We start from the raw sequence: 24,073 nt of genomic DNA, 5'->3' as shown, positions 1-24,073 counted from the left end.
GTCATTGGTTCCTCCAAATTCATATTGAATATTCTCAGTTAATCTTCATTCAGTGTCTTCCCTCACTCTGTTTTGAAGCAAAAGAGAAAACCTTATTCAAGAAGGGTTTTAGTTTTATGTTAAGTGACTTGACTGAGTTAGTCTCAACTTCATATAAAGAGTTAATGTGAATTAGATTGCACACACTGGATTGTCACCCAGTCATCAAGACATTAAAATATAATTTAACAAAGACTATGACCATGTTGTTCTATATTAACATGTGTGTTTGGCAGTTGTTTGGCTTTCTATAATCTGAACACGCCAGGGAAATATTTGTGGTTTAATTGAGGTAAATCAGAGGAATAACTTTAAGTGAACTGAAGAATGGAGCTACAAGTGAAATGACAAGTCCTCACAAATGTGACTGCAGTATGAAAAACAAAACAAGAAGTTCAGTCATTTTTCACAGATTTATTTGAACCATTCAAATAACCTTCCACAACTACAGTGATACAGTATTTTGTTCAGGAGGAATGACAGTTTCAAGTTAGATGTACTTTTTAGTAAGAAGGCCCTACACCCAGTGAACTTAATACTCCTCTCCCTCTTCCTCTCCCTCACCCTCAACAGAGTCGACTCCAACCTCCTCATAATCCTTCTCCAGAGCTGCCATGTCCTCTCTGGCCTCAGAGAACTCTCCCTCCTCCATACCCTCACCCACATACCAGTGAACAAAGGCACGCTTGGCGTACATCAGATCAAACTTGTGGTCAAGTCGAGCCCAGGCCTCTGCAATAGCAGTGGTGTTGCTCAGCATGCACACGGCCCTCTGGACCTTGGCCAGATCTCCACCAGGAACTACAGTGGGGGGCTGGTAGTTGATGCCCACCTTGAAACCAGTGGGGCACCAATCCACAAACTGGATGGAGCGCTTGGTTTTAATGGTGGCAATGGCAGCGTTCACATCTTTGGGCACCACATCACCACGGTACAAAAGGCAGCAAGCCATGTATTTGCCGTGGCGAGGGTCACATTTGACCAACTGATTGGCTGGTTCAAAGCAAGCGTTGGTGATTTCAGCCACCGTAATTTGCTCGTGGTAAGCCTTCTCAGCAGAAACGACAGGGGCATATGTGGCCAGAGGGAAGTGGATACGGGGATATGGCACCAAGTTGGTCTGGAACTCAGTCAGATCAACATTGAGGGCACCATCGAAACGAAGGGAGGCAGTGATGGAGGACACAATCTGACTGATCAACCTGTTCAGGTTGGTGTAAGAAGGACGCTCAATATCGAGGTTCCTACGGCAGATATCGTAGATGGCCTCGTTGTCCACCATGAAGGCACAGTCAGAGTGCTCCAGGGTGGTGTGGGTGGTCAGGATGGAGTTGTAGGGCTCCACCACAGCGGTGGACACCTGGGGAGCTGGGTAGATGGAGAACTCCAGCTTGGACTTCTTGCCGTAGTCGACAGACAGACGCTCCATCAGCAGGGAGGTGAAACCAGAGCCGGTGCCCCCTCCGAAGCTGTGGAAAACCAGGAAGCCCTGAAGGCCGGTGCACTGATCGGACTGAGAACAAAGAAGAGGAAGACAAATATATGAAACAAAATAGAATGATTTAATTTTATACTTTTAATCAAAGTAAGGACTTCATCTCTCCTGATGTAAAGTCACCCACCAGTTTGCGGATCCTGTCCAAGACCAGATCGATGATCTCTTTACCGATGGTGTAGTGTCCACGGGCGTAGTTGTTGGCAGCATCCTCCTTGCCAGTGATCAGCTGCTCAGGATGAAACAGCTGGCGGTAGGTCCCAGTGCGTACCTCATCTGAAGAGACAAAAACATTGAATCAGTAGTTGTTCACAGTTTACCTGAATGAACATTCAGCCAGAGGTGATGACACTTACCGATCACAGTGGGCTCCAGGTCTACAAAAACAGCTCTGGGGACGTGTTTTCCAGATCCAGTCTCACTGAAGAAGGTGTTAAAGGAATCGTCCCCTCCCCCGATGGTCTTGTCACTGGGCATCTGTCCGTCCGGCTGGATCCCATGTTCCAGGCAATAAAGCTCCCAGCAGGCATTGCCAATCTGGACACCGGCCTGACCGACGTGGATGGAGATACACTCACGCTGGGGTGCAGAGAAAGAAGATTTGGATTACAGACTGTATTGATCTCTCTTAAACAGTGTACACCTGCACATTTTTTTTAAATAAAGAGTCTTTGTCAGATAGCTTTGCCTGAACTGCACAATGTCAGTGCATCACTGACCCCACCCTTCATGAAAAGCCTTTTATTCTTTTTCTTTTTTTTTAGCAGGTCTGTTTGAGGTTCAGTCCTTTATTTCACAGGGACACATGTATTTTCTGCTGCTCTCCGCTGCCATGTAAGACAGTCCGTTGAATGCAGAATTAGTGGAGACAAAGGATTATCTGGGTCAGACATGTTGCGCCACACTGTCTCTTTAAAAACAGCCACATCCCCATCCTCTCATTGATATTTCCATAAAATCATCAGAACAAGGTGCTCTGAATAATATTCATGTAAAGGCTACAAAAGGGTCTTAAAATCAGGATGACAAATCAGGAACAGTGTGGAGTGAAGTCAAGCTGATTTAATGTGCGCGGGGAGGATTAGGCGTCGGCCGGCAGTGCAGGAATACATTAGGCCACTTTTTTTACGCATGGAAATCAACAATGATTTCATTTGTCTAACAGCAGCCATACAACCATATTGGCATTAAACAATATACAGCCATGATTCACTGCAGAGAGGAAAGGGTGACGTCAGAGAAATATCACACAAAGCTACCTCATTTATTCCCCTTCTCTTAGACTCTCAATGCAATAAAATAAAATAAAAATATAAAACATCCAAAATGTTACTTACCATGTTTGCTCGTCGATATTATGCAATGTAATGAGACGAGCGGGGACTGGTCTTGTCTGAGGGGTGCAGTGTCTGAGCGGATCTGCTGATGCGCCACACTTACATACTGTGCCTCCAGAGGAGAACAAGTGAAGTGCACAAATCATGAAAAACGCCTCCTCCTCCTTAGACGATGAGCAGGTGTTTAAGATTTTGGCATGGGATTTGGTCCATACATTATATTGTTCAAATTACCCTAAGTACATTCACAATACACTGTCTTTATGCCATGTCACAACCCGGAGGAAAAGTACAATAATAATAGCCTACGTTGACATCTCTAGGCAGAATATCTATATATATATATATATATATATATATCAAATCCATATATATCCATATATATATCAAATCCACTATACATATATATGTAACAGATATAAAGTGGATAATTAGGTACAAGTGTTTTTAACAATATAAGGTGTGGATTCAATCATGCACGCATGCTCAAAGACTCATTCCTCCTGGCTGTCTCAATTACAGCATCCCGGTTGACTCTGGTTCTGAATGTGAAACAGTTACTGCGGCAGAAGGAGGAGGAGGAGTTTTTCATGATTTGTGCACTTCACTTGTTCTCCTCTGGAGGCACAGTATGTAAGTGTGGCGCATCAGCAGATCCGCTCAGACACTGCACCCCTCAGACAAGACCAGTCCCCGCTCGTCTCATTACATTGCATAATATCGACGAGCAAACATGGTAAGTAACATTTTGGATGTTTTATATTTTTATTTTATTTTATTGCATTGAGAGTCTAAGAGAAGGGGAATAAATGAGGTAGCTTTGTGTGATATTTCTCTGACGTCACCCTTTCCTCTCTGCAGTGAATCATGGCTGTATATTGTTTAATGCCAATATGGTTGTATGGCTGCTGTTAGACAAATGAAATCATAGTTGATTTCCATGCGTAAAAAAAGTGGCCTAATGTATTCCTGCACTGCCGGCCGACGCCTAATCCTCCCCGCGCACATTAAATCAGCTTGACTTCACTCCACACTGTTCCTGATTTGTCATCCAGATTTTAAGACCCTTTTGTAGCCTTTACATGAATATTATTCAGAGCACCTTGTTCTGATGATTTTATGGAAATATCAATGAGAGACTTCTATTCCCAGTGGAGGATGGGGATGTGGCTGTTTTTAAAGAGACAGTGTGGCGCAACATGTCTGACCCAGATAATCCTTTGTCTCCACTAATTCTGCATGCAACGGACTGTCTTACATGGCAGCAGAGAGCAGCAGAAAATACATGTGTCCCTGTGAAATAAAGGACTGAACCTCAAACAGACCTGCTAAAAAAAAAAAAAAGAATAGCAAAGGCTTTTCATGAAGGGTGGGGTCAGTGATGCACTGACATTGTGCAGTTCAGGCAAAGCTATCTGACAAAGACTCTATTAAATATGTGTGTTTAGCTCTTCAGTGAAAGCAGTTGTTTTCAAAATTATTTCTTTATTAAAAAAAATATGCTTTTAAATGTGCAGGTGCACACTGTTTAAAATAGATCAATACAGTCTGTAATCCAAATCTTCTTTCTCTCAACCCCAGCGTGAGTGTATCTCCATCCACGTCGGTCAGGCCGGTGTCCAGATTGGCAATGCCTGCTGGGAGCTTTACTGCCTGGAACATGGGATCCAGCCGGACGGACAGATGCCCAGTGACAAGACCATCGGAGGAGGAGATGATTCCTTCAACACCTTCTTCAGTGAGACTGGAGCTGGAAAACACGTCCCCAGAGCTGTTTTTGTAGACCTGGAGCCCACTGTGATCGGTAAGTGTCATCACCTCTGGCTGAATGTTCATTCAGGTAAACTGTGAACAACTACTGATTCAACGTTTTTGTCTCTTCAGATGAGGTGCGCACTGGGACCTACCGCCAACTGTTTCATCCTGAGCAGCTGATCACTGGCAAGGAGGATGCTGCCAACAACTACGCCCGTGGACACTACACCATCGGTAAAGAGATCATCGATCTGGTCTTGGACAGGATCCGCAAACTGGTGGGTGACTTTACATCAGGAGAGATTTATTCCTAATTCTATTCAAAGAATCAAATTTAATCATAGTATTTAGTCTCATATATTTGTCTTCCCCCTCTCTGTCCTCAGTCCGACCAGTGCACTGGTCTTCAGGGCTTCCTGGTTTTCCACAGCTTCGGAGGTGGCACCGGCTCTGGTTTCACCTCCCTGCTGATGGAGCGTCTGTCTGTCGACTATGGCAAGAAGTCCAAGCTGGAGTTCTCCATCTACCCAGCTCCCCAGGTGTCCACTGCTGTGGTGGAGCCCTACAACTCCATCCTGACCACCCACACCACCCTGGAGCACTCTGACTGTGCCTTCATGGTGGACAACGAGGCCATCTACGATATCTGCCGTAGGAACCTCGATATTGAGCGTCCTTCTTACACCAACCTGAACAGGTTGATCAGTCAGATTGTGTCCTCCATCACTGCCTCCCTTCGTTTCGATGGTGCCCTCAATGTTGATCTGACTGAGTTCCAGACAAACTTGGTGCCATATCCCCGTATCCACTTCCCTCTGGCCACATATGCCCCTGTGGTTTCTGCTGAGAAGGCTTACCATGAGCAAATAACAGTGTCAGAAATCACCAACGCCTGCTTTGAACCAGCCAATCAGTTGGTCAAATGTGACCCTCGCCACGGCAAATACATGGCTTGCTGCCTTTTGTACCGTGGTGATGTGGTGCCCAAAGATGTGAATGCTGCCATTGCAACCATTAAAACCAAGCGCTCCATCCAGTTTGTGGACTGGTGCCCCACTGGTTTCAAGGTGGGCATCAACTACCAGCCCCCCACTGTAGTTCCTGGTGGAGACCTGGCCAAGGTCCAGAGGGCCGTGTGCATGCTGAGCAACACCACTGCTATTGCAGAGGCCTGGGCTCGACTTGACCACAAGTTTGATCTGATGTACGCCAAGCGTGCCTTTGTTCACTGGTATGTGGGTGAGGGTATGGAGGAGGGAGAGTTCTCTGAGGCCAGAGAGGACATGGCAGCTCTGGAGAAGGATTATGAGGAGGTTGGAGTCGACTCTGTTGAGGGTGAGGGAGAGGAAGAGGGAGAGGAGTATTAAGTTCACTGGGTGAAGGGCCCCCATTACAAAAAGTTCATGTAACTTGAAACTGTCATTCCTCCTTAACATTATAAATGTATCACTGTAGTTGTGAACAGTTATTTGAATGATTCAAATAAATCTGTGAAAAATGACACGACTCTTTGTTTTGTTTTTTGTATTGCAGTAACATTTGTGAGGACTTGTCATTTCACTTGTTGCAGCTCAGTGAGAGCCAGTGCTGTGACTGCCAAACACACATTAATGTGAAACAACACGATCACAGCCTTTGTTAAATTATATTTTAATGTTTTGATGACTACGTGACAATCCACTGTGTGCAATTTTATTCACATAAACTCTTCTTGTGAAATTCAGACTAACTAAACAGACAAATCACATTAACGTAGAAAACCCTTCATGATTAAAAAGAGTGAGGGAAGACACTCAATAAAGATCAACTGAGAAAATTCAATCTATGAATTTGGAGGAACCAATGATCAACAAAGCACCTCGTCTGAAGACATATAGACTACCAGGGATCCGGTTTGGTTTAATTCAGTAAGAAACACAAAGGTCATGTTTGTTCTGCTACTTTTTTCAGAGTCTTTTAATCTGTGATTCAGAATGAGAGAGATATACAGTTTAAAACAGTGTGTGTTGAAGTGTAATGATTGAACTACAAATGAACCATTTTAAATTATATAGAGACCTCTGGTGGTCGTGTTGGGTGAGAAAAAAAATGGTTAAAACCAGGTAAAAAGGAGGTTTGTTACCACAGGTGGGTTCATACTACAAGCAGTGATTGTAATGGCAAATAGCTGTTGCTCTCAGAAGACATTTTGAGCTGTTCATGAAGGAAAAACACGAGTTTAAAATAATAAAGTTTATTATAAACTTCAGTTTCAGGGTCCTGACTTTGTGCACGCTATTATTGAAGAAAACTGGATATTATTTGGTCGATCAAAGAGGGTTTGAATGCACTTAAATCAATGAATGTGTTATTGACACTTACTGTAAATGGTTAAAATATGTCAGACTCACTGAACAGATTATGATTTTTTATTCCTTTATTTACAGGCATCAATGTTTTATATATAATCTGTTGCACTTTTGCAAGAACTTTCATTATTGGCTCTTAAAGGTAAACCTTCTCGTTCTCAAATGCCCCTCAAACATTTCAAATCTGGATTTATCTTGAAGGGTTTTTGTATAACAACCAGTGGTGGAATTTAATTACATTTACTCAAGTAGAGTAAAGTAAGTACGTTGAAGTACTTTTACCTCACTAAAGTATTTCCATTTAATGCTATTTTATACTTCTACTCCACTAAATTTTGGAGGTCAATTTTTAACTTCAGATTTTTGCGGGGCAACTCTAGGTTCTAGTTACATTGCAAATTATAAATAAATCAATACATTATGATGTATTATTAGCCGATAGCTTAATAAGCTACCAATTAAGCACTTAAAATGAGCCCCGTCTTTACCAGCTGCAACATTAAAGTGATGAACAAATTAATGCATCACTAATTAAAATACAATATTATAGTCTATTATTCTAAAATTGGTCATTCTGCATAATGATTACTTTAAATATATATTACATATATAACACTTTTGCACTTTTACTTAAGAATGCAGAACTTTCGCTTGTAACAGTGCATTTATTACACTTTGGTATTGTTACTTTAAGTTAGTAAAATAACTGAATGTTCACCTTCTTTATATCATAGTGTGATACACTTTTATTATATTATAATAATAATATATTATATAATTGGCATGGAAACAAAATATGCGGAATGACTGATTCATTTATCTTTTTTTTGTCATAATTTTTTGTTGGTAATTCATAATTTTCTATTATGTTCTGCTTCTCACATTGTGGCTTTTGATTGTGATCTCTGCTTTATTGTTTGTTTCAACTTGAAAGATCAATAAAGTTATAGAGAACAACTGTCAAACTGTCATGGCTGACCGTTACTGCCATTGGTTAATGTGACACCTGGGATGAAGGATGAATGTTTCAACCAATAGGAAAGGAGCTTGTGTGACTCTCGATCAATCAGCTGCTGTTTCCACCTCTTACCACGGGTATAAAATGATTAGCCTAGTGACAGTCTGGTAGCTTCTTACACAGCATTCCTACACTGTAAATTTTAACAAGTTGAGTTTACTTAAAGAAATTTAGGAAACCGATTACCTTGGGAAAAGTAAGTAAACAAACTTAATTGCTTGAAGTACTGTAAAATTATTATATTTAAGTGAGCTTTACTTTGTTTTGAAGTTGTGAGAACTTAATGTATCTTACTATAGTTAAATTCAAATCAAGCTGTTACAACTCAAATACTTTGAGTCATATTAACTTAGTATATTCTGCCAAAACAAGTGGGCATCACTTGAAATTTGTACTACACTTTACTTGAGGTATCTTAGTGTAATCCACTTCAATAAAGTTGACAGGAACTCAATAAAGATGAGTCACATTAAGTTAATATTACTGTGCCATATTAAGTGGACAGTACTTAAATTTAAATAAATGCACTTAACATACCTTAGTTAAGCCAACTTTAAAATAAGGATTCACAAAATGGCATTATGAAAATGTTTTTTTTTAATTTCAGTATTTGTAAACAACAATAAGAACAATCAACATGCTGTTCATTCTGAAACTTCTCTAGACAGAGACCATTCAAACGTCAAGTTTGGCTGAACAATTTACAGGTGATAGATGGAAAGTCAGACCATCGCTTTAGCACCACATACACTTTAAACTTTTTAAATGGGGTTTACCTAATTTGACCTTTATCAAAACATTACATATACTGTACTGTAATTACATATGGCGATTTTTGCTAATACTGCGATTAATTGTTGAGCCTTAGTCCAAACCCTTCTGTTAGCAGAAAACCAGGCCAGTCAATGCAGGGGAGAGAAAACGGAGAATAAATGATGCTAACCAGTTAGAGGCTAATCCTTCTTTGCAGTTTGCTGAATAATTCCTGCTAAATTATGTCTTTCTCTAAATTATTTCTTCAATATTATGTGTTTGTGAGAGAGACTGAGTATAAGAGCATGCATGTGTGCGAGTGAGTGTGTGTGTGAGTGAGACAGAAAGCGTATGTCAGTATGAGTGAAAATCAGTATGTGATGTATGACAGAATGAGTGAGACTTAAGAGTGAGAATGAGTGTGAGTGAGGTGTAATGATTGGTCTGGATGTAAGCTAACAGAAGGCTCTTGATTCACAATGGACACTTTCCTGAATGTCTCACAACAACAAACAGACTTGGCAACATTTAGTCTGTAAAAGTTTAAAACCTGAGTAAAACCCGATAATTAAAACTGTATTACATAGAACTGCACTTATACACACATCTTCAAAGCAGCTTAATTAAGTCAGCTCTTTAACAACTTTGATATATTCAACCTGTGTTACAGAGGCACACTACATTTTAATACTAAACATCACAAAATGTACGCCCTATATAACAGTTTTAACTCACTGGAAATTACATAACACCTGCACTGATGGCAGGGTCATGTGATCTGCATAAGGATGTCTTCTGCTGCCTTTAAACAAAACAGCAAACAAATACAACAAGCAGGTATCTCAACAGATACTTACAGGTTTACTTTTGGTCTCTATTAACCTTTTTTTTATACTGTGGGCTCCCCAAGTACCTGCTCCCTTTCTGAAATTATGAGGTAGCAGTAACTTAACACCCATAACATAATACTGAACCAGATCAGTACGGAATGAAATGAGGCTGAACCAAAAAACCAAACAAAATCAAAACACTGCCATTCTTTTGACAGTTACTGTGACGATTATACATTTTTGTTAGAGGGAACACTGTGTTGTGTATTAAACATCTTTTGTTATTTCTTTAAAAAAACAACACTGATACCTCTGCAGCTCCACAAAAAGAGGCTTTCACGGTTTCATTATCAAAACATTAAAAAAAATGCAAGTGAAACATAATATTCAGTACAATAAAAATAAAAGTACGAAGTATTCAATAATGTTTTGTTTCAGCCCCATCAAACCAACACTCATTCACACACCACACTTATGTAGACAACTAGTATAGCTATCCCTAGCCACAACATCTAGCCCGAAAGAGCATTTTTTAATGTTTGCAGTCTTGGGCTGAGCTTTTGAGGTCCGAGGTTCAACAATATCTTCTGGATGAACTCAAATGTGTTCTTCATACCTTTGGGGTAATCCAGATGGAGTGCATATATGAAGCCGAACAGAAGACAAAGTGCTTGAGAGGTTGTGGGAATCTCATCCATGATGATGTTTCCTTCAAGGATGATTGCAATGCTGTTAATCACTGGTGGCGTGTCCTCAGTCATGACTCTAAGAACCCCAACAGGCACCTGGGTGAAGTCATCTGTAGTGTTCGAATCCTTCATTAAAAATAAAAGAACACAAATAAATTCAGGTAGGATGCTAAGACTCACAGTTATAGTGTGTTCACTTTGATGATTAAAGTGTCTGCACAAAATCACATAGAACAAACCACAACTCTGGAATACTGTCTTAGAGAGCTCTTTAGATTATGAGCAGGTAGAAATGGCTGCATTTCAGTACTAAACCTGCACAAAAAGCATTAAAAAAACAGATTTGGCTCAAACTTTGCATGCATTGAAAATCATTTTAAACATAAATGTGTAGTTGCAATTTAGTGATATAACCCTCTAAACCAAATTTTATATCAGGAGAAATGGAAATAAAACATTTTCACCATAGACTAAGATGGAAAATTGCTTTCCTTGAGCATCACGTGAGTCATCAAATTTGTTTGTAACTCCCAACTGATTAAAAATATGTCACTTGTTAAATGTTGTGACATCCCCATTTAAATATGTTTTGTTTGCAAAGTGTGAGTACAGGCTATAATACCTAACTTGATCTCAGTTTGGGGGATATTGCTATATAGAATGCTGTTTTTTCTGAAATGAACCGAACCAAAGGTCTGATGACGTCCTAAAATGTGCACTGTACGATGATCATATCATTACCATCATAAATGTACTTACTCGGCAACTGAGGAAGAATTCGCCTGACTTATCACCAAGAAACAGGGGCAGACATTGCAGGACAGCAGTGCGTGTTGTGGTGATGTCACTCGTCTCATGGAAAAAATGACAAAAAACAATAAGCAGAAGACTATATGAAAGCAAACTTATTTGTGAAAAAATGTCTGTGGATGAATATGTGCTCAAGTTACAATGTTAAATTTTAAAGAATTACTTGTACTGTAGTAGCAGCTGTAGGCCTAGTTGAAGCTTGCAAGCACTCTACCATAAGGTGGTAATGATAAAGAAACTGAAACAACACTTACTTGTGTATTGATTGGCTGGAGGAGGCGATCAAGTGATTGACCGACAACTCCTTTTTTGGATTTGAAGAGGTCAATGAGACGAGTGGTATGGTGGTCTAGAGCTTCGTAGAAGTCTTTCTTGAGGTTCTTACTAGCGACTCTGTAGAACTCGGCAAACACCTTAAGAAACAATAAAACACAGTCAAATAGGGTTAGGTAGCTAAATAAGGTCCTTTGGATGTCATATACAATACATTTCTCAAAAAGTAATGACCAGATTTACTCAATGATAAATCAATTAATCATTCAAATAATGAAACAGAGTAATCTACAATGAAAATAATTATTACTTGTGGTGTGGTTCAGTGTAGTGCAGTGTCAGTGGGACATACCTGACTTTCTGTGAACAGCGCAGGCCAGCGTTCCATCATCCTTTTAACTGGAGGCTGTTCTTCCATGATTTCTTTACGTCGCAAAGAAAATGTCTGGTCCATCATTTTCTTCACATCAGCTGAGTCCGGAAGCCTTTTGATTGCTTCACTTTCAAGCTGTCTTCTAACAGACTCAAGAGTATCTGCATTTTCACCATCAGGAAAATTTGGCAAGAAATTTGTCTCACTTCTTTTTGCTCTTTTTATGTTACTACATGATGGCGCTCCTTCAGGGAAATCCCTATTCCTCTTGTTGCCATTCACCGTGACATCGGCCATTCCAGATCTCCTCATTTTTGTACGGAAATTCCCCATCTTAAACTTAATGCTATTTTTCCATCCACAGTATCCAGTGGGTGATCCAGCTTCTTTCAGACAGGGATGTTTTGCAATCAGTGCAGAGGCCACTTCTTGACAGTTTTCCTCTGTGGGGTATGCTGTGTATTTGTACATTGTCTCTGCAAGTCTTTCTAAGATCACATGTTTCATGTCCCGAGAAACATCCATCCGAGTTCCATCCTTCATGTAGGCAAGGTCTCCCTGTCTCAGTCGGAAATTTACATCCACAGAGAATTCTGGAATATCAAATGCAGACGGCCAAGGATCCGGCCTCATCAACTGAGATTTTTCTTCACTTGTATACAGTATCTCTGTATCAGATGTGCTCGGTGAAGACAGTATGCTAGAGACTAAAGAGAGGGACTCAAGACTTATAATTTTCAGCGTGGCTCGATCTGGCAGTTCTGACACATCTGTCAGATTGCAGAGGGCGTTGTTAAACAGTGGGTCTTCAAACTGTAGTTTGAAATCATATGGTAGTGCCAGTTTAACTTTCAAGTGTTCCAAAAGAGACTCAAGGTTGTCTGGTTTCTGATCAAGACTGATTCTTCTAATGTCACAATCAGTGACGATGACTCTGATTGGCCACTTCTGTTCCATAGTCCTACAAAGAAGAGAGCCATAAAAGTTGGTGCGGCTAGCATAATATGTAATGTTTCAAAGAAACAAACAACGTGCCTCTGACTCGGTATGCCGACAAAGGAAAAACATCATTGAACTCAGTCAACTGAGAGGCAACCAAGCCTGCGCTGCTTTGTGTCAATTCATAGGCACGAAGATGCTCATGATACCATGCAATCATTGGTTTGCACAAGAAAACAATGTCTGTATTAATCACTAGCACTTGCTTAATCTGTCTGAATTCTGGAAGCCCTCCACATGAACCTACAGAAACCACCATATCTGCAGCATAGTTCATTCCATCAATATTGACAGACACAGCTGACAGGACTGTGTTTTGGAGACCACATCTTTGGTGCAAAATGTCTTGAATGTTCCCTGGGAGGGAAGAAATCATTATGCTCTTGACTTTGTTTGCTTGGAGTGCTGGTTTAAAAAATGAAGCACAGTCCAAATGGTACGCCATCATCTTTTGATGTCGCCTTGTCAAAGTTAGGGGAACATTTTTGAAGTTCTGAGTTTCATGGATGACTTTTTTGAAGAACTTGTGCTTCCCTTCGAATCTCATTGTCCACATGTCTATGAGAGGGCCAAAGACTTTTGTCAAGTGGGGATAATGCTCGATATAGTGATGCTTTGGACGGAGTCTGCAAGCTGGAAAAGCATTCAGTAGTAACTCTCTGTGCTCTGACAATTTAGACTCTAAATAGAACAAAGACTCATCTGTGAATCTTGGAGACACAACCAATTCAAGCACATCTTTTAAGACCATGAGCACCTCCCATGTCTCATCTCCCTCAGGAACAAGATGCCCAATCATTAAGGGAAGCAGTCTGATTAGACACCAGTTTTCATGGCCATTCCCTCCTATTGTCTTCCTTGAGGCAAATGTCTTTGGAACTGGTTGAGGTTTGTCCGTTTTGTCAGAAAAGAAATATGGGAATTCTTTGATGGCCTGATTTAGTGTCTCAAGAGAGATGTATTTCTTTTTTATCAGATCTTGAATGCACAAGTGCAATTCAAATGGGACCACTCCCTCCAAAAAATCATGAAGAATATCTGGAGGAAATCCATCTACAGCATGAAAATATTTCAAGTTTTCACCAAGCACACATCCACCTTTGACTCCATAATGTGCTACTTTAGATGGGTCCTGCTTGACTTCCTGAACCTGTCTGTCATGGGCATCTTTGGTTCTCAGCATGTAATAACCTGAGTTGACATTTTTTGTTTGGATTTCTTCTCGTGTGGCCATACAAAACCTGCACATTCGCTGCACAACAAAGCTCTCTTGAAATCCCGCCAATGCATGGGCAGCCAAGTTATCTGCTGCAACATACAGCACAGTCCCCTTAATGCTTGCTCCCAACTTTTCAACATAAACTCCATTCTCCTCAAGTGATGCTAGGTCTTCAATAAGTGGACGTAGGACTTCATAATACCCCTTCTCCTTAACGGTGTTTACCTTGCATAAAACAGCCAACTGTATGGCATGAAGGGATGATCGGTACTTTGGGTGTAGATTGGCAAGAACCCAATATACTGTGCACAATTTATGCTTCTTCTTAGATGTTCCGAGTGGGTTTGCAACCTCAAAGTCATCAATATACAACCCCAGAGTGATTCTGAATTCGTCTTCTGATAAAATGGCATTTTCACTAAAGTGAGAACCATCCCTATAGTTACTATATCCACTTCCTTTAGAGCTGCTGGTGGTGAGAACCTTGTCTAAAACATCGTCTTTGCTCAACAGTGCCTGAAGCATTTTAATCAATGGAATGTAAACTATATTTTGACCCTGCTTGTCAGTGACAAACTCCACAGGTTCCACGACAAGAAATTCTTTCGCTATGTAAGTTGCTCTCCTATTGGAAGTTGAAAGTGAGCCTCCAGCTGATGTGTGTTTCAAAAATACATTTGTGTCAGTCAATGCACAGACTACCTCCTTAACAACAGCATTATCAATATCAGGATAATGGCGTCTGAGTATCTCCTCAACCACAGAAAACATCAGGGGTTCTGAAAGTTGAAAAACCTGTCGTATTTGCTGGATGATTTCTTGGAGAGCACTTTCAGATATGTTCAGTATTGTCTGCATTTTCAGGAAAAGTGAGGCTAAATTATGCTCAAGTTGAGAGTTGAGGTCATTGACATCAACACCAACATCTGTCAGATCCTCTTCTTCTAAACTAGTGACATCTTCAGCTGGGACTGGTTCAGCTGGGACAGAGGTGCTCTCCTCAGTGTCACAGAGCTGCACAGCTATTCCTGGTTTGAACTGAAGACTAGATGCAGAATACTTCGGGTCATGATTCCTATTTTTGTGTGTATTAAAAGTAGAGTAGACATTTGTCTCAAAGTCACAGTCCAGATAGGGGCACTGCACTTTCTGCATCAACTTCAGATGCTTGCGTAAATGAGTAAAAAATTCATTTTCACTGCAAGGTTCGTTAAACTCACACACTTGACAATTAAATGTTTGCACATAATCTTTTTCACTGACCACCTGTGAGTGAAATCTGGATACATGAACCTTCAGGGCATTAAATGATTTGAAAGTGCAAATACACTGCTGATAAAGACATGGTATTGGGGAGGTTCTTGTGAAGCCACCATGCTTTAATCTATAATGCTTTAATAGCTGGCCTCTTTTTGGAGTGACAAAAGTGCAGAACTTACACGTCCACTGCATCCCTCTTCCAGTAGACACTTGAAAGATGGGTAAGATGGTTATCTGGTACCCTGGTGGCCAACACAGTCTTGGTGACTGAGGGAACCTTTTTTCTAACTGTCAACAACTTCACTGCCAGAGACACCACCTAAGGTACACTATATGGAGAGAAAAAAATAAATGTAAAAAAATGTATTAAATAGTACAATTTTAAAAAGTCATTTTTAACAGCCATGTGTATTCACATATCCTTCATATCTAAGCAAGATTAAATGATGAACAGATTAATATTATTTTAATAATGTTTACAATGTTGTGTATTAAAACAGATGACAGGTACTATGAAAAACTCCTTCCAACAAAATGTATTACTTAAGCATTATTAATCTGACCTGCATTTTGAATTTCTTTATGAAAGCGGTGCCCACCTTGTCTCCTTTTCTTCTGTGTTGGTTTGTTGGTTTTAGTATGTATCAGGGTCTCATACCACCTGCATGAAATAAACAAAACTGGGTAAAATCACTAGTCAGTGCCAAGTGACACCATTAATCAAAAACAATGTAGTTATTCAATGAGAGTCAAACTATGTTTTATCTAGGTGTATTCAACATATCCGTGTCCATAATTTAATTTGAATGTGCCCCCCCCCCCCACCCACATAACGCTTCTCTCCCACCACAGCCCGTTAAGCTAAGCTAATTAGCTAACTCACAAACAACAGCAGCTAACAGACAGGACTCGGCGGAGACATGTTACATATTAGCACTACACTGGGGCTCAAGGCCGAGTAAAAGTACTTTTATTCAGATTCGCTCATGTTGAGCTGCTACTAACGTCTGCTCTGTGAACGCGCGGGCAGACACACACATAGGCTAACATGCCAACAAGAAGTCGAAGAATGGGCTTTAGTCCAACAACTCTCATTCCAAACATTAAATCATATTGACAAGATTACGAACAAAAGCTTTACACTTACCGAAACCACCGTAAGAGCCAACGTTCCGTGAGAGCACCGGGGCCGTGTGCATGGCTGGCTTTGACCGCTTGCTTGAGTTTACCGACAGTAGTAGATGCGCGCTAACCGGAAATGGACATGCGCACTGGGTGTAACTGACGTCTCATACCACAAACCATGCTACTCACTCAGAAAAGTCCAGTTCATATTACTTAATGAAACAAGTATGCAGTTAAAAAGTGCAGAAAACTCGGTGTAAGAAAGTAAACTTTAAAAACTAGCATGTATTAAGTTAAATGCACTATTTATTCTTAAGTCAGGACATTGTTTGCATTTACAGTGTAGAATCTGCTCTGTGAGAGTTCAGTCAATCCCTTCATCCTTATTTCAGCCTCTTTAGACACAGCGTCAGGAAACATGGTGAGTATGGAAGAATGGGGAGTTGATGACAATGTTACCTTTTGTTTGTTTTTATTTTTTCTTAGATATGAAGTGTAGTTAAAGTTATCAGTGTTTTCTTTCTAATGGAAAAAGGAAGAGCATTTAAATGAAATGTTAGTCAGTACTTAACAGCCTTTCCTGTCAGTGCATAGCGCAGACTGACTGACCCAGTTGGTCTATATAAGTAGTCTTGTCACATTATTCTGCTTTACCGCCTGTCTGAAAGGACCTGGCTGCAAACCCAATAAAATAAATTAGACACTAAATCTGTAATCTATTTTACTGATGCTTTTAAATGCACAATGTGTATGGAAATGGTTTGGGTAGAATAACTAATTGCCATATGTCCAATTGATTTAAAAAAATATATATATTATATATAATTTCTCAGCATTAAATTCTTCCTTTTTCATTTCATGCATGGATAATCTGCTATTTGTGTCTGGATGAAGTGAATCAGGACCATAAATAAAAGTGCCGCATGTGTCAGGTGACGTGTCATGATGTTGTGGTATCTGGTTCTTTACAAAGAGCCCCTTTTTATTGATTTTCCTCCCTTTGGACCTTGTGATGATGATGATCCCAAGCATCTGATTAGACATGGGTTAAAGCATATATATATATAAACTCCGATTCCAATGATGTTGGGACGTTGTGTAAAACGTAAATGAAAACAGAATACAATTATTTGCAAATCCCTTTTCAACCTATATTAGATTGAATACACTACAAAGACAAGATATTTAATGTTCAAACTGATAAACCTTATTGGGGTTTTTTTGCAAATATTCACTCGTTTTGATTTTGATTCCTGCAACACGTTCCAAAAAAGCTGGGACAGGGACATGTTTACTGCTGCGTTACATAACCTTTCCTTTAAACACGACTCAGTAACTGTTGGGAACTGAGGACACTAATTGCTGAAGCTTTGAAGATGGAATTCTTTCCCATCCTTGCTTGATGTACGATTACAGTTGCTCGACAGTCTGGGGTCTCCGCTGACGTATTTTGCGCTTCATGATGCAGCCAAAGGACATCACTGGTTTCTCACTCTGCTCTGGTTTGATCTTCGTCCATTCTGCTCGCACTCTTTTCTACAGTTTGGTAACTGTAGTGGGTTTCTTAGCCATTACTTTGTTGCCCAAGCTTTTCCATGAGATTCCCTCTAGGGTTTAGACCTAGACTCTGAAACTTCCTCCTCCAAATTTAATTGACTTCTTTTTACACTTTGGGTTCAGTCTTTACCAGTCCAACACCAAACATAATGTTTCACATCAGACCCAAATAAATTGAACTTTAGCAATGTCGCTAGATTTCCTGCCACTTCGGCTCCGGAAAAAAATGTTTTTAACATAGTTTCTCTTTTTTATATTTGGAATCACTCTAGCTTAAATCAAATAAATCAATCACATTGTATTTATTTTTTCAAAACATGGACCGAAGCTTTTAACCATCGGGCCCGTGGTTGCCTCTGATTACACCGGAGACGAAAAAACAGGGAAGTTTTGACGCCGAATCGCACTAGGGGCGCAACTTTTTAGAGAACTTCTTTAACTCAGTGGGATCTAACTGGTGATGTGTGAATAAGGTCTCCCTGGACAATTGGGCTCCAGGGCCAAAATTAAACTTGCCTCCCTGTGGTGGTTCTGTGACCCGGGGTATTACAAGACTAGATTGCTGCGCTCTGAGAATGCAGGGCTACTTTAGTTCCTAGAGTCTCCAAAAGTAGAATGGGAGGCAGAGCCTTCAGCCACCAAGCTCCTCTCCTGTGGAACAAACTCCCAAGTGTTATTCGGGAGGCAGATACTGTCCCCATATTTAAGAGTAAACTTAAAACTTTCCTTTTTGATAAAGCTTACAGCTAGGACTTACGAGCCCTTAGCAATGTTGTTATTGGCATTCATTTTATCTTAGAGCCTGCATTAAGCTGATTTTGTTCTGCTTAATGATGCTGCTATAGGCCTAGTCTGCCGGGGGATACTCCTGTTGCTGATACTCTGAGCTTTTATCCTGTCTGTCTGTATCATTCATGTCATGCATGTTACTAATTCAACTTCATGTTTGCCACCGTAATTATCATTGTCATGTTCTGCCCCCCTGGCTGTGCCTGTTTCTTGCTCTTCTGCTGTATTAACTGCCATAACATGTAAGTCATATTCACATTACTTTAGCTATCACTATAGGCACTGTTTCTTTTGTGGTTGCTCGCATCTCTGGAAGTGTGTCGCTGTCCTTCTGTCTTTGTCTCTCTCTGTCCATCTGTCCGTCTTTTCTCTCTTCTTTTCTTCCTCCCCAACCGGTGCAGACAGAGAACTGCACCGAACTGGGTCTGTCCGACGTTCCTGCCTGTTATAGGGAAGGTTTTTGTTGCCACCGTACTCAATGGGGGAATTTTTCGTTCTATGTAAATCGTAAATAAGTCATAGTGTGGTAACTTTTGTTAAGATTTGGCACTGTAAATAAAATTCAATTGAGTTGTCATGTCAAGGTTTGGGGGGATGTTTTCTGCAGCAGGAGGCCTCTTGTACAGCTCCAACGGCAGGGTTAATGCAAATGTTTAAATGACCATCCTTAGGCAACATGCAATACCTTCACTGCAATTGTCTCCCAATCAGCTGCAATTTTCATACAAGACAAGGCCCCCTGTCACACTGCAAAATGGGATACGCAGTTCCTTGAGTTAAAAATATTGAAACAATGAAATGACCAGTCCAGATGGTTGCCTCGGAAAGGTAAATCTCACTCAAAGCTTCTTTCTCATTGGTTGCGCTTTTGAAAGGTCAGCGGCAACTAGGTCAAAGTTCAACTGATTTGAACTTTGAGCGCAGCGGCAGAGAGGCAATTCTGAGCTGTGTGTGCTGCTGCCTTGGAGGCTATCACCTCTTCCATAGGAAATGAATAGAACGGCAAGCGTATCATGTGTAGGGGCCTTAAGAAACCCACTACAGTTACTGAACTGTGGAATAGATCAAACCAGAGCAATGTGAGAAACAAGTGATGTCCTGTGGGTGCAGATGTGCTGAAGTCATTCAAAGCAAGGGCCTCTACACTTCCTAGCAAATTCCTATTCAATTTCTTGACACAAAAAAAATTGTATTTAAGAATAAATCAACAATTTATACTTTTGTTTGTTTCGAACTCCAGTGTACGTTTTACAAAATGTCCCAACTTCATTGGAATTGGGGTGTATAGATGCCTGGCATTATTTAATGGTAAATGTTATGAATTGCCATTTTCTTCCAGCGTGAGTGTATCTCCATCCACGTCGGTCAGGCCGGTGTCCAGATTGGCAATGCTTGCTGGGAGCTTTACTGCCTGGAACATGGGATCCAGCCGGACGGACAGATGCCCAGTGACAAGACCACTGGAGGAGGAGACGATTCCTACAACACCTTCTTCATGGAGACTGGAGCTGGGAAACACGTCCCCAGAGCTGTTTTTGTTGACCTGGAGCCCACTGTGATCGGTAAGTGTCATCACCTCCGGCTGAATGTTCATTCAGGTAAACTGTGAACAACTGCTGTTTCAATGTTTTTGTCTCTTCAGATGAGATACGCACTGGGACCTACCGCCAGCTGTTTCATCCTGAGCAGCTGATCACTGGCAAGGAGGATGCTGCCAACAACTACGCCCGTGGACACTACACCATCGGTAAAGAACTAATTGAACTGGTGCTGGACAGGATCCGCAAACTGGTGGGTATCGTTTTCAAGAGTGACCGATTACTAATTCATTCAAAATGTCAAATTTAAACAACATAACTGTATGTCATATATGTGAGCAGTGTCTCCCCCTCTCTGTCCTCAGTCCGACCAGTGCACCGGCCTTCAGGGCTTCCTGGTTTTCCACAGCTTCGGAGGTGGCACCGGCTCTGGTTTCACGTCCCTGCTGATGGAGCGTCTGTCCGTCGACTACGGCAAGAAGTCCAAGCTGGAGTTCTCAATCTACCCAGCTCCCCAGGTGTCCACCGCTGTGGTGGAGCCCTACAACTCCATCCTGACCACCCATACCACCCTAGATCACTCTGACTGTGCCTTCATGGTGGACAACGAGGCCATCTATGATATCTGCCGTAGGAACCTCGATATTGAGCGTCCTTCTTACACCAACCTGAACAGGTTGATCAGTCAGATTGTGTCCTCCATCACTGCCTCCCTTCGTTTCGATGGTGCCCTCAATGTTGATCTGACTGAGTTCCAGACCAACTTGGTGCCATATCCCCGTATCCACTTCCCTCTGGCCACCTATGCCCCTGTCGTTTCTGCTGAGAAGGCTTACCATGAGCAAATAACGGTGTCAGAAATCACCAACGCTTGCTTTGAACCAGCCAATCAGTTGGTAAAATGTGACCCTCGTCACGGCAAATACATGGCTTGCTGCCTTTTGTACCGTGGTGATGTGGTTCCTAAAGATGTGAATTCTGCCATTGCGCACATTAAAACCAAGCGCTCCATCCAGTTTGTGGATTGGTGCCCCACTGGTTTCAAGGTGGGCATCAACTACCAGCCCCCCACTGTAGTTCCTGGTGGAGACCTGGCCAAGGTCCAGAGGGCAGTGTGCATGCTGAGCAACACCACTGCTATTGCAGAGGCCTGGGCTCGACTTGACCACAAGTTTGATCTGATGTACGCCAAGCGTGCCTTTGTTCACTGGTATGTGGGTGAGGGTATGGAGGAGGGAGAGTTCTCTGAGGCCAGAGAGGACATGGCAGCTCTGGAGAAGGATTATGAGGAGGTTGGAGTCGACTCTGTTGAGGGTGAGGGAGAGGAAGAGGGAGATGAGTATTAAGATCACTGGGTGAACAGGAAACGTTTGCTTCAAACTTAAATTATCCTCCAAAGAAATGTTTGTCTATCATGAGTTTGGCTGTTAAGGCTCAGTGATCCAAATATTGTCAGCCTCTAAATAAATATCCTGTATCACATGAAGTTTTATGGTTTTGTTTTTTTTACGGACCTGGGAGTGGGTGCAGTGTTGTCGCAGCGAGCTATAAAGGACAACAAGGTTCCCCCTTGTGCTTTCTTTTCCAAGAAACTGTCCCCGGCGGAGAGAAACTATGGCGTTGGGAACTGCGAGTTACTGGCAGTTAAATTAGCCTTAATTCCCGTCAAGCCCGGTGGGCTTTGTTCTTCAGGTGCTTCAATTTCTCCCTGATTGCTTGGTTTGTAGTTTTTATTAAGTTTATCCGTGAGCTTTGATTTATGAAGAGAATGAGACTCTGTAGTTTTATGGATCTCCGCCGAAAATGAACACACCATCTTTTTTTCGGCATGAATAGCTTGGGGCTGATCAATGAACCATACATAACAGCATTTTTTTAACCACTAATATTGCTCAAAACCACACCAAACCTCTGGAGTAGCATGATAAAAGTGCCTATATGTAAAACAAAGTACCACCAATGTAGTTAGCAGCCTAGAAGTTTATTAAAAAACAATGTTTTAGGATGCTACAAGCCTTAGCAGCCGGCTCTGTTCATTTTGACAGGCAGTCTAAACAAGAATACTCTCCTCCTCGAACTGAACACCAGTGCACTAGTATTAAACTTTCAGGTCTTTGGACTGTGTGAGGAGAGAACCCACGCAGACAACATGCAAACTCCACTCAGAATGGCCCTAGCCCGGTTTCAAACCAGGAACCTGCTGTGACGCGACAGTACTAACCACCACACCACCACCCCAAGGAGGAAAGTATTCAACTGAGCTCCAGTGCATTGGTTAATCGATTTGTTTGAACTGCCTCTCAATATGAACAAAGCTGACTGCTAAGGCTTGTTTAATTGTAAAACCGTTTTTCATGCTATTGCAGGTTTGGTGCTATTTTGAGCAATATTAGTGGCGCTGGACCACTGCTGGAGATTATGGACAATGCCAGCCACCCCCTGCACACCATCATCAGCAACCAGAGGAGCCTGTTCAGTGGAAGGCTGCTCCTGCCCAAGTAAAGGACCAACAGGCTCAAGAACTCCTTTGTCCCTCAGGCCATCACACTCTACAACTCCTCACTTAGGGGGAGGAGCAAATAAAAAGGACAGAAGGGAAGGAGTGGGAGCCACTCACTGTGCAATTAATCATCTAATCTTACATTACTTTCTGCAATAACTTTATCCACCACTTAAGTGCAATAATTTAATCTTACTGCTCATTTCTGTCATTTACAGTCATACATATTTTATCTTATACATTTCCTCTACATTTAACTGAATTCATTTTCTGTGAATTGTATCTGTATTCTTACATCTACTTCATGTATATTTGACTAAGAGTTTATTGTTTATATTTACAAACACTTTCTGTATCTATTTAACTAAGAGTTTATTGGTAATCTTATACTGTATTTCTTTATACCTCCCTCATGTTTTTGTAAGCTGCTGGAAATTCAATTTCCTTGAGGGAGTCATCCCAAAGGCATCAATAAAGAGAAGTCTAAGTCTAAGTTAAAAAAACGTCTTGATGGCTTATTTGATGTATATTCGTGATGAAAAAGACCATGGGGTCCATTTTCACCAGAATTACACTTTAAGGCTAGTGGTTGAATTATTGGTATTGTTTTATGCTGGTTTAAGCAGGACATAAATATTCTGATGATGGTTTTAAGGTGGTAGGACAACCAGTTAAAACCAGTTCATTGTCCAGCCTGTTAAAGGTAATTCTGAACATGCCTATATTACTGCTCCTGTAGCTAATCCTGCTGGTTTATAAATGCTGTCATGACTGAATGAAGAAGGCTGATTGAATCTATATTGATCTATATTTTGACCAAATTGCCTTCTCTGCAATCCAGGGTTGATGGTTTACAAACCATTAACTGCTTAAGCACTAAAACCACTTTTGCTATGAAAGTTATGTTTGAATAACTAAACTAACTCCAATATGGCTATGTAGTAGCCTAATAAAAATAGAAAATTCTAAACTAGCAACCTAGATCAAATTACCTTTATAATAACCAAATAGATGTAGTAGATAATAAACCCAACTGTCAGGATTCCGGTCCTGTCAGTCTCCTCCCTCTTCCTTTTGTGTGAGTTTGTCTCCCTATGTCTGTTTCTCCCTGCATGTGTCTTTCCCTGTTTGTTTGTCTGTTGGAGCCTGTAGATGTGGATCCGCTGTTGCCCGTCTGTTCATCAGTGCAACGGATAAAGAGCCGGATGTGACCCAGGTCCGGTGCCAGACCGTATTGCTATTTCGTGGTTCGTGTCTCTTGTTTGGTTGGCTACTTCCTTTGATGATCCTGTTACCTTTCCGTGTTGTTTTGGTTCATGTTAATCGTTTGTTTGTTTCTTTTGTTATAGTTTCCCGAGTTCCCGTT

At 41.1% G+C, this 24,073-nt stretch overlaps 3 protein-coding genes across 3 annotated transcripts; 2 read left to right on the top strand and 1 right to left on the bottom strand.

The window, feature by feature from the left end:
* Positions 1 to 465: 465 nt before the first annotated feature.
* On the bottom strand, positions 466 to 2,978 carry LOC310952137 (tubulin alpha-1B chain). The gene is made up of 4 exons (XM_083920642.1): positions 2,872 to 2,978; positions 1,891 to 2,113; positions 1,662 to 1,810; positions 466 to 1,552 (listed from the first exon to the last, which is right to left on the bottom strand). The coding sequence occupies exons 1-4, from the start codon at positions 2,872 to 2,874 to the stop codon at positions 572 to 574; spliced, it is 1,356 nt and encodes a 451-aa protein (XP_083776768.1). The 5' UTR covers positions 2,875 to 2,978; the 3' UTR covers positions 466 to 571.
* A 516-nt stretch (positions 2,979 to 3,494) lies between these two features.
* LOC310952340 (tubulin alpha chain) lies at positions 3,495 to 6,054 on the top strand. The gene is made up of 4 exons (XM_083920924.1): positions 3,495 to 3,607; positions 4,453 to 4,675; positions 4,756 to 4,904; positions 5,013 to 6,054. The coding sequence occupies exons 1-4, from the start codon at positions 3,605 to 3,607 to the stop codon at positions 5,991 to 5,993; spliced, it is 1,356 nt and encodes a 451-aa protein (XP_083777050.1). The 5' UTR covers positions 3,495 to 3,604; the 3' UTR covers positions 5,994 to 6,054.
* A 14,038-nt stretch (positions 6,055 to 20,092) lies between these two features.
* LOC310951513 (tubulin alpha chain-like) lies at positions 20,093 to 21,553 on the top strand (the record flags this gene model as incomplete). Its single annotated transcript, XM_083919773.1, has 3 exons — positions 20,093 to 20,231; positions 20,312 to 20,460; positions 20,573 to 21,553. Exons 1-3 carry the CDS (start codon positions 20,111 to 20,113, stop codon positions 21,551 to 21,553), a joined length of 1,251 nt encoding a protein of 416 aa, XP_083775899.1. The 5' UTR covers positions 20,093 to 20,110.
* Positions 21,554 to 24,073: the final 2,520 nt, after the last annotated feature.

This window comes from Echiichthys vipera (assembly GCF_963691815.1).
Source record: "Echiichthys vipera genome assembly, chromosome: 9".
In the NCBI taxonomy this organism is placed as follows: domain Eukaryota; kingdom Metazoa; phylum Chordata; class Actinopteri; order Perciformes; family Trachinidae; genus Echiichthys; species Echiichthys vipera.
Note: the sequence above shows the minus strand (reverse complement) of the source record. Positions and strands in the feature narration are given on the sequence as shown.

What these genes read in the sequence shown, in the direction of transcription:
- LOC310952137 (XM_083920642.1), bottom strand. An exon ending in CCTGGAGCCCACTGTGATCG is followed by an intron (nt 1,811 to 1,890) that starts GTAAGTGTCATC and finishes TTGTCTCTTCAG; the next exon opens with ATGAGGTACGCACTGGGACC. An exon ending in TGGACAGGATCCGCAAACTG is followed by an intron (nt 1,553 to 1,661) that starts GTGGGTGACTTT and finishes CTTTGTTCTCAG; the next exon opens with TCCGATCAGTGCACCGGCCT.
- LOC310952340 (XM_083920924.1), top strand. An exon ending in CCTGGAGCCCACTGTGATCG is followed by an intron (nt 4,676 to 4,755) that starts GTAAGTGTCATC and finishes TTGTCTCTTCAG; the next exon opens with ATGAGGTGCGCACTGGGACC. An exon ending in TGGACAGGATCCGCAAACTG is followed by an intron (nt 4,905 to 5,012) that starts GTGGGTGACTTT and finishes CTCTGTCCTCAG; the next exon opens with TCCGACCAGTGCACTGGTCT.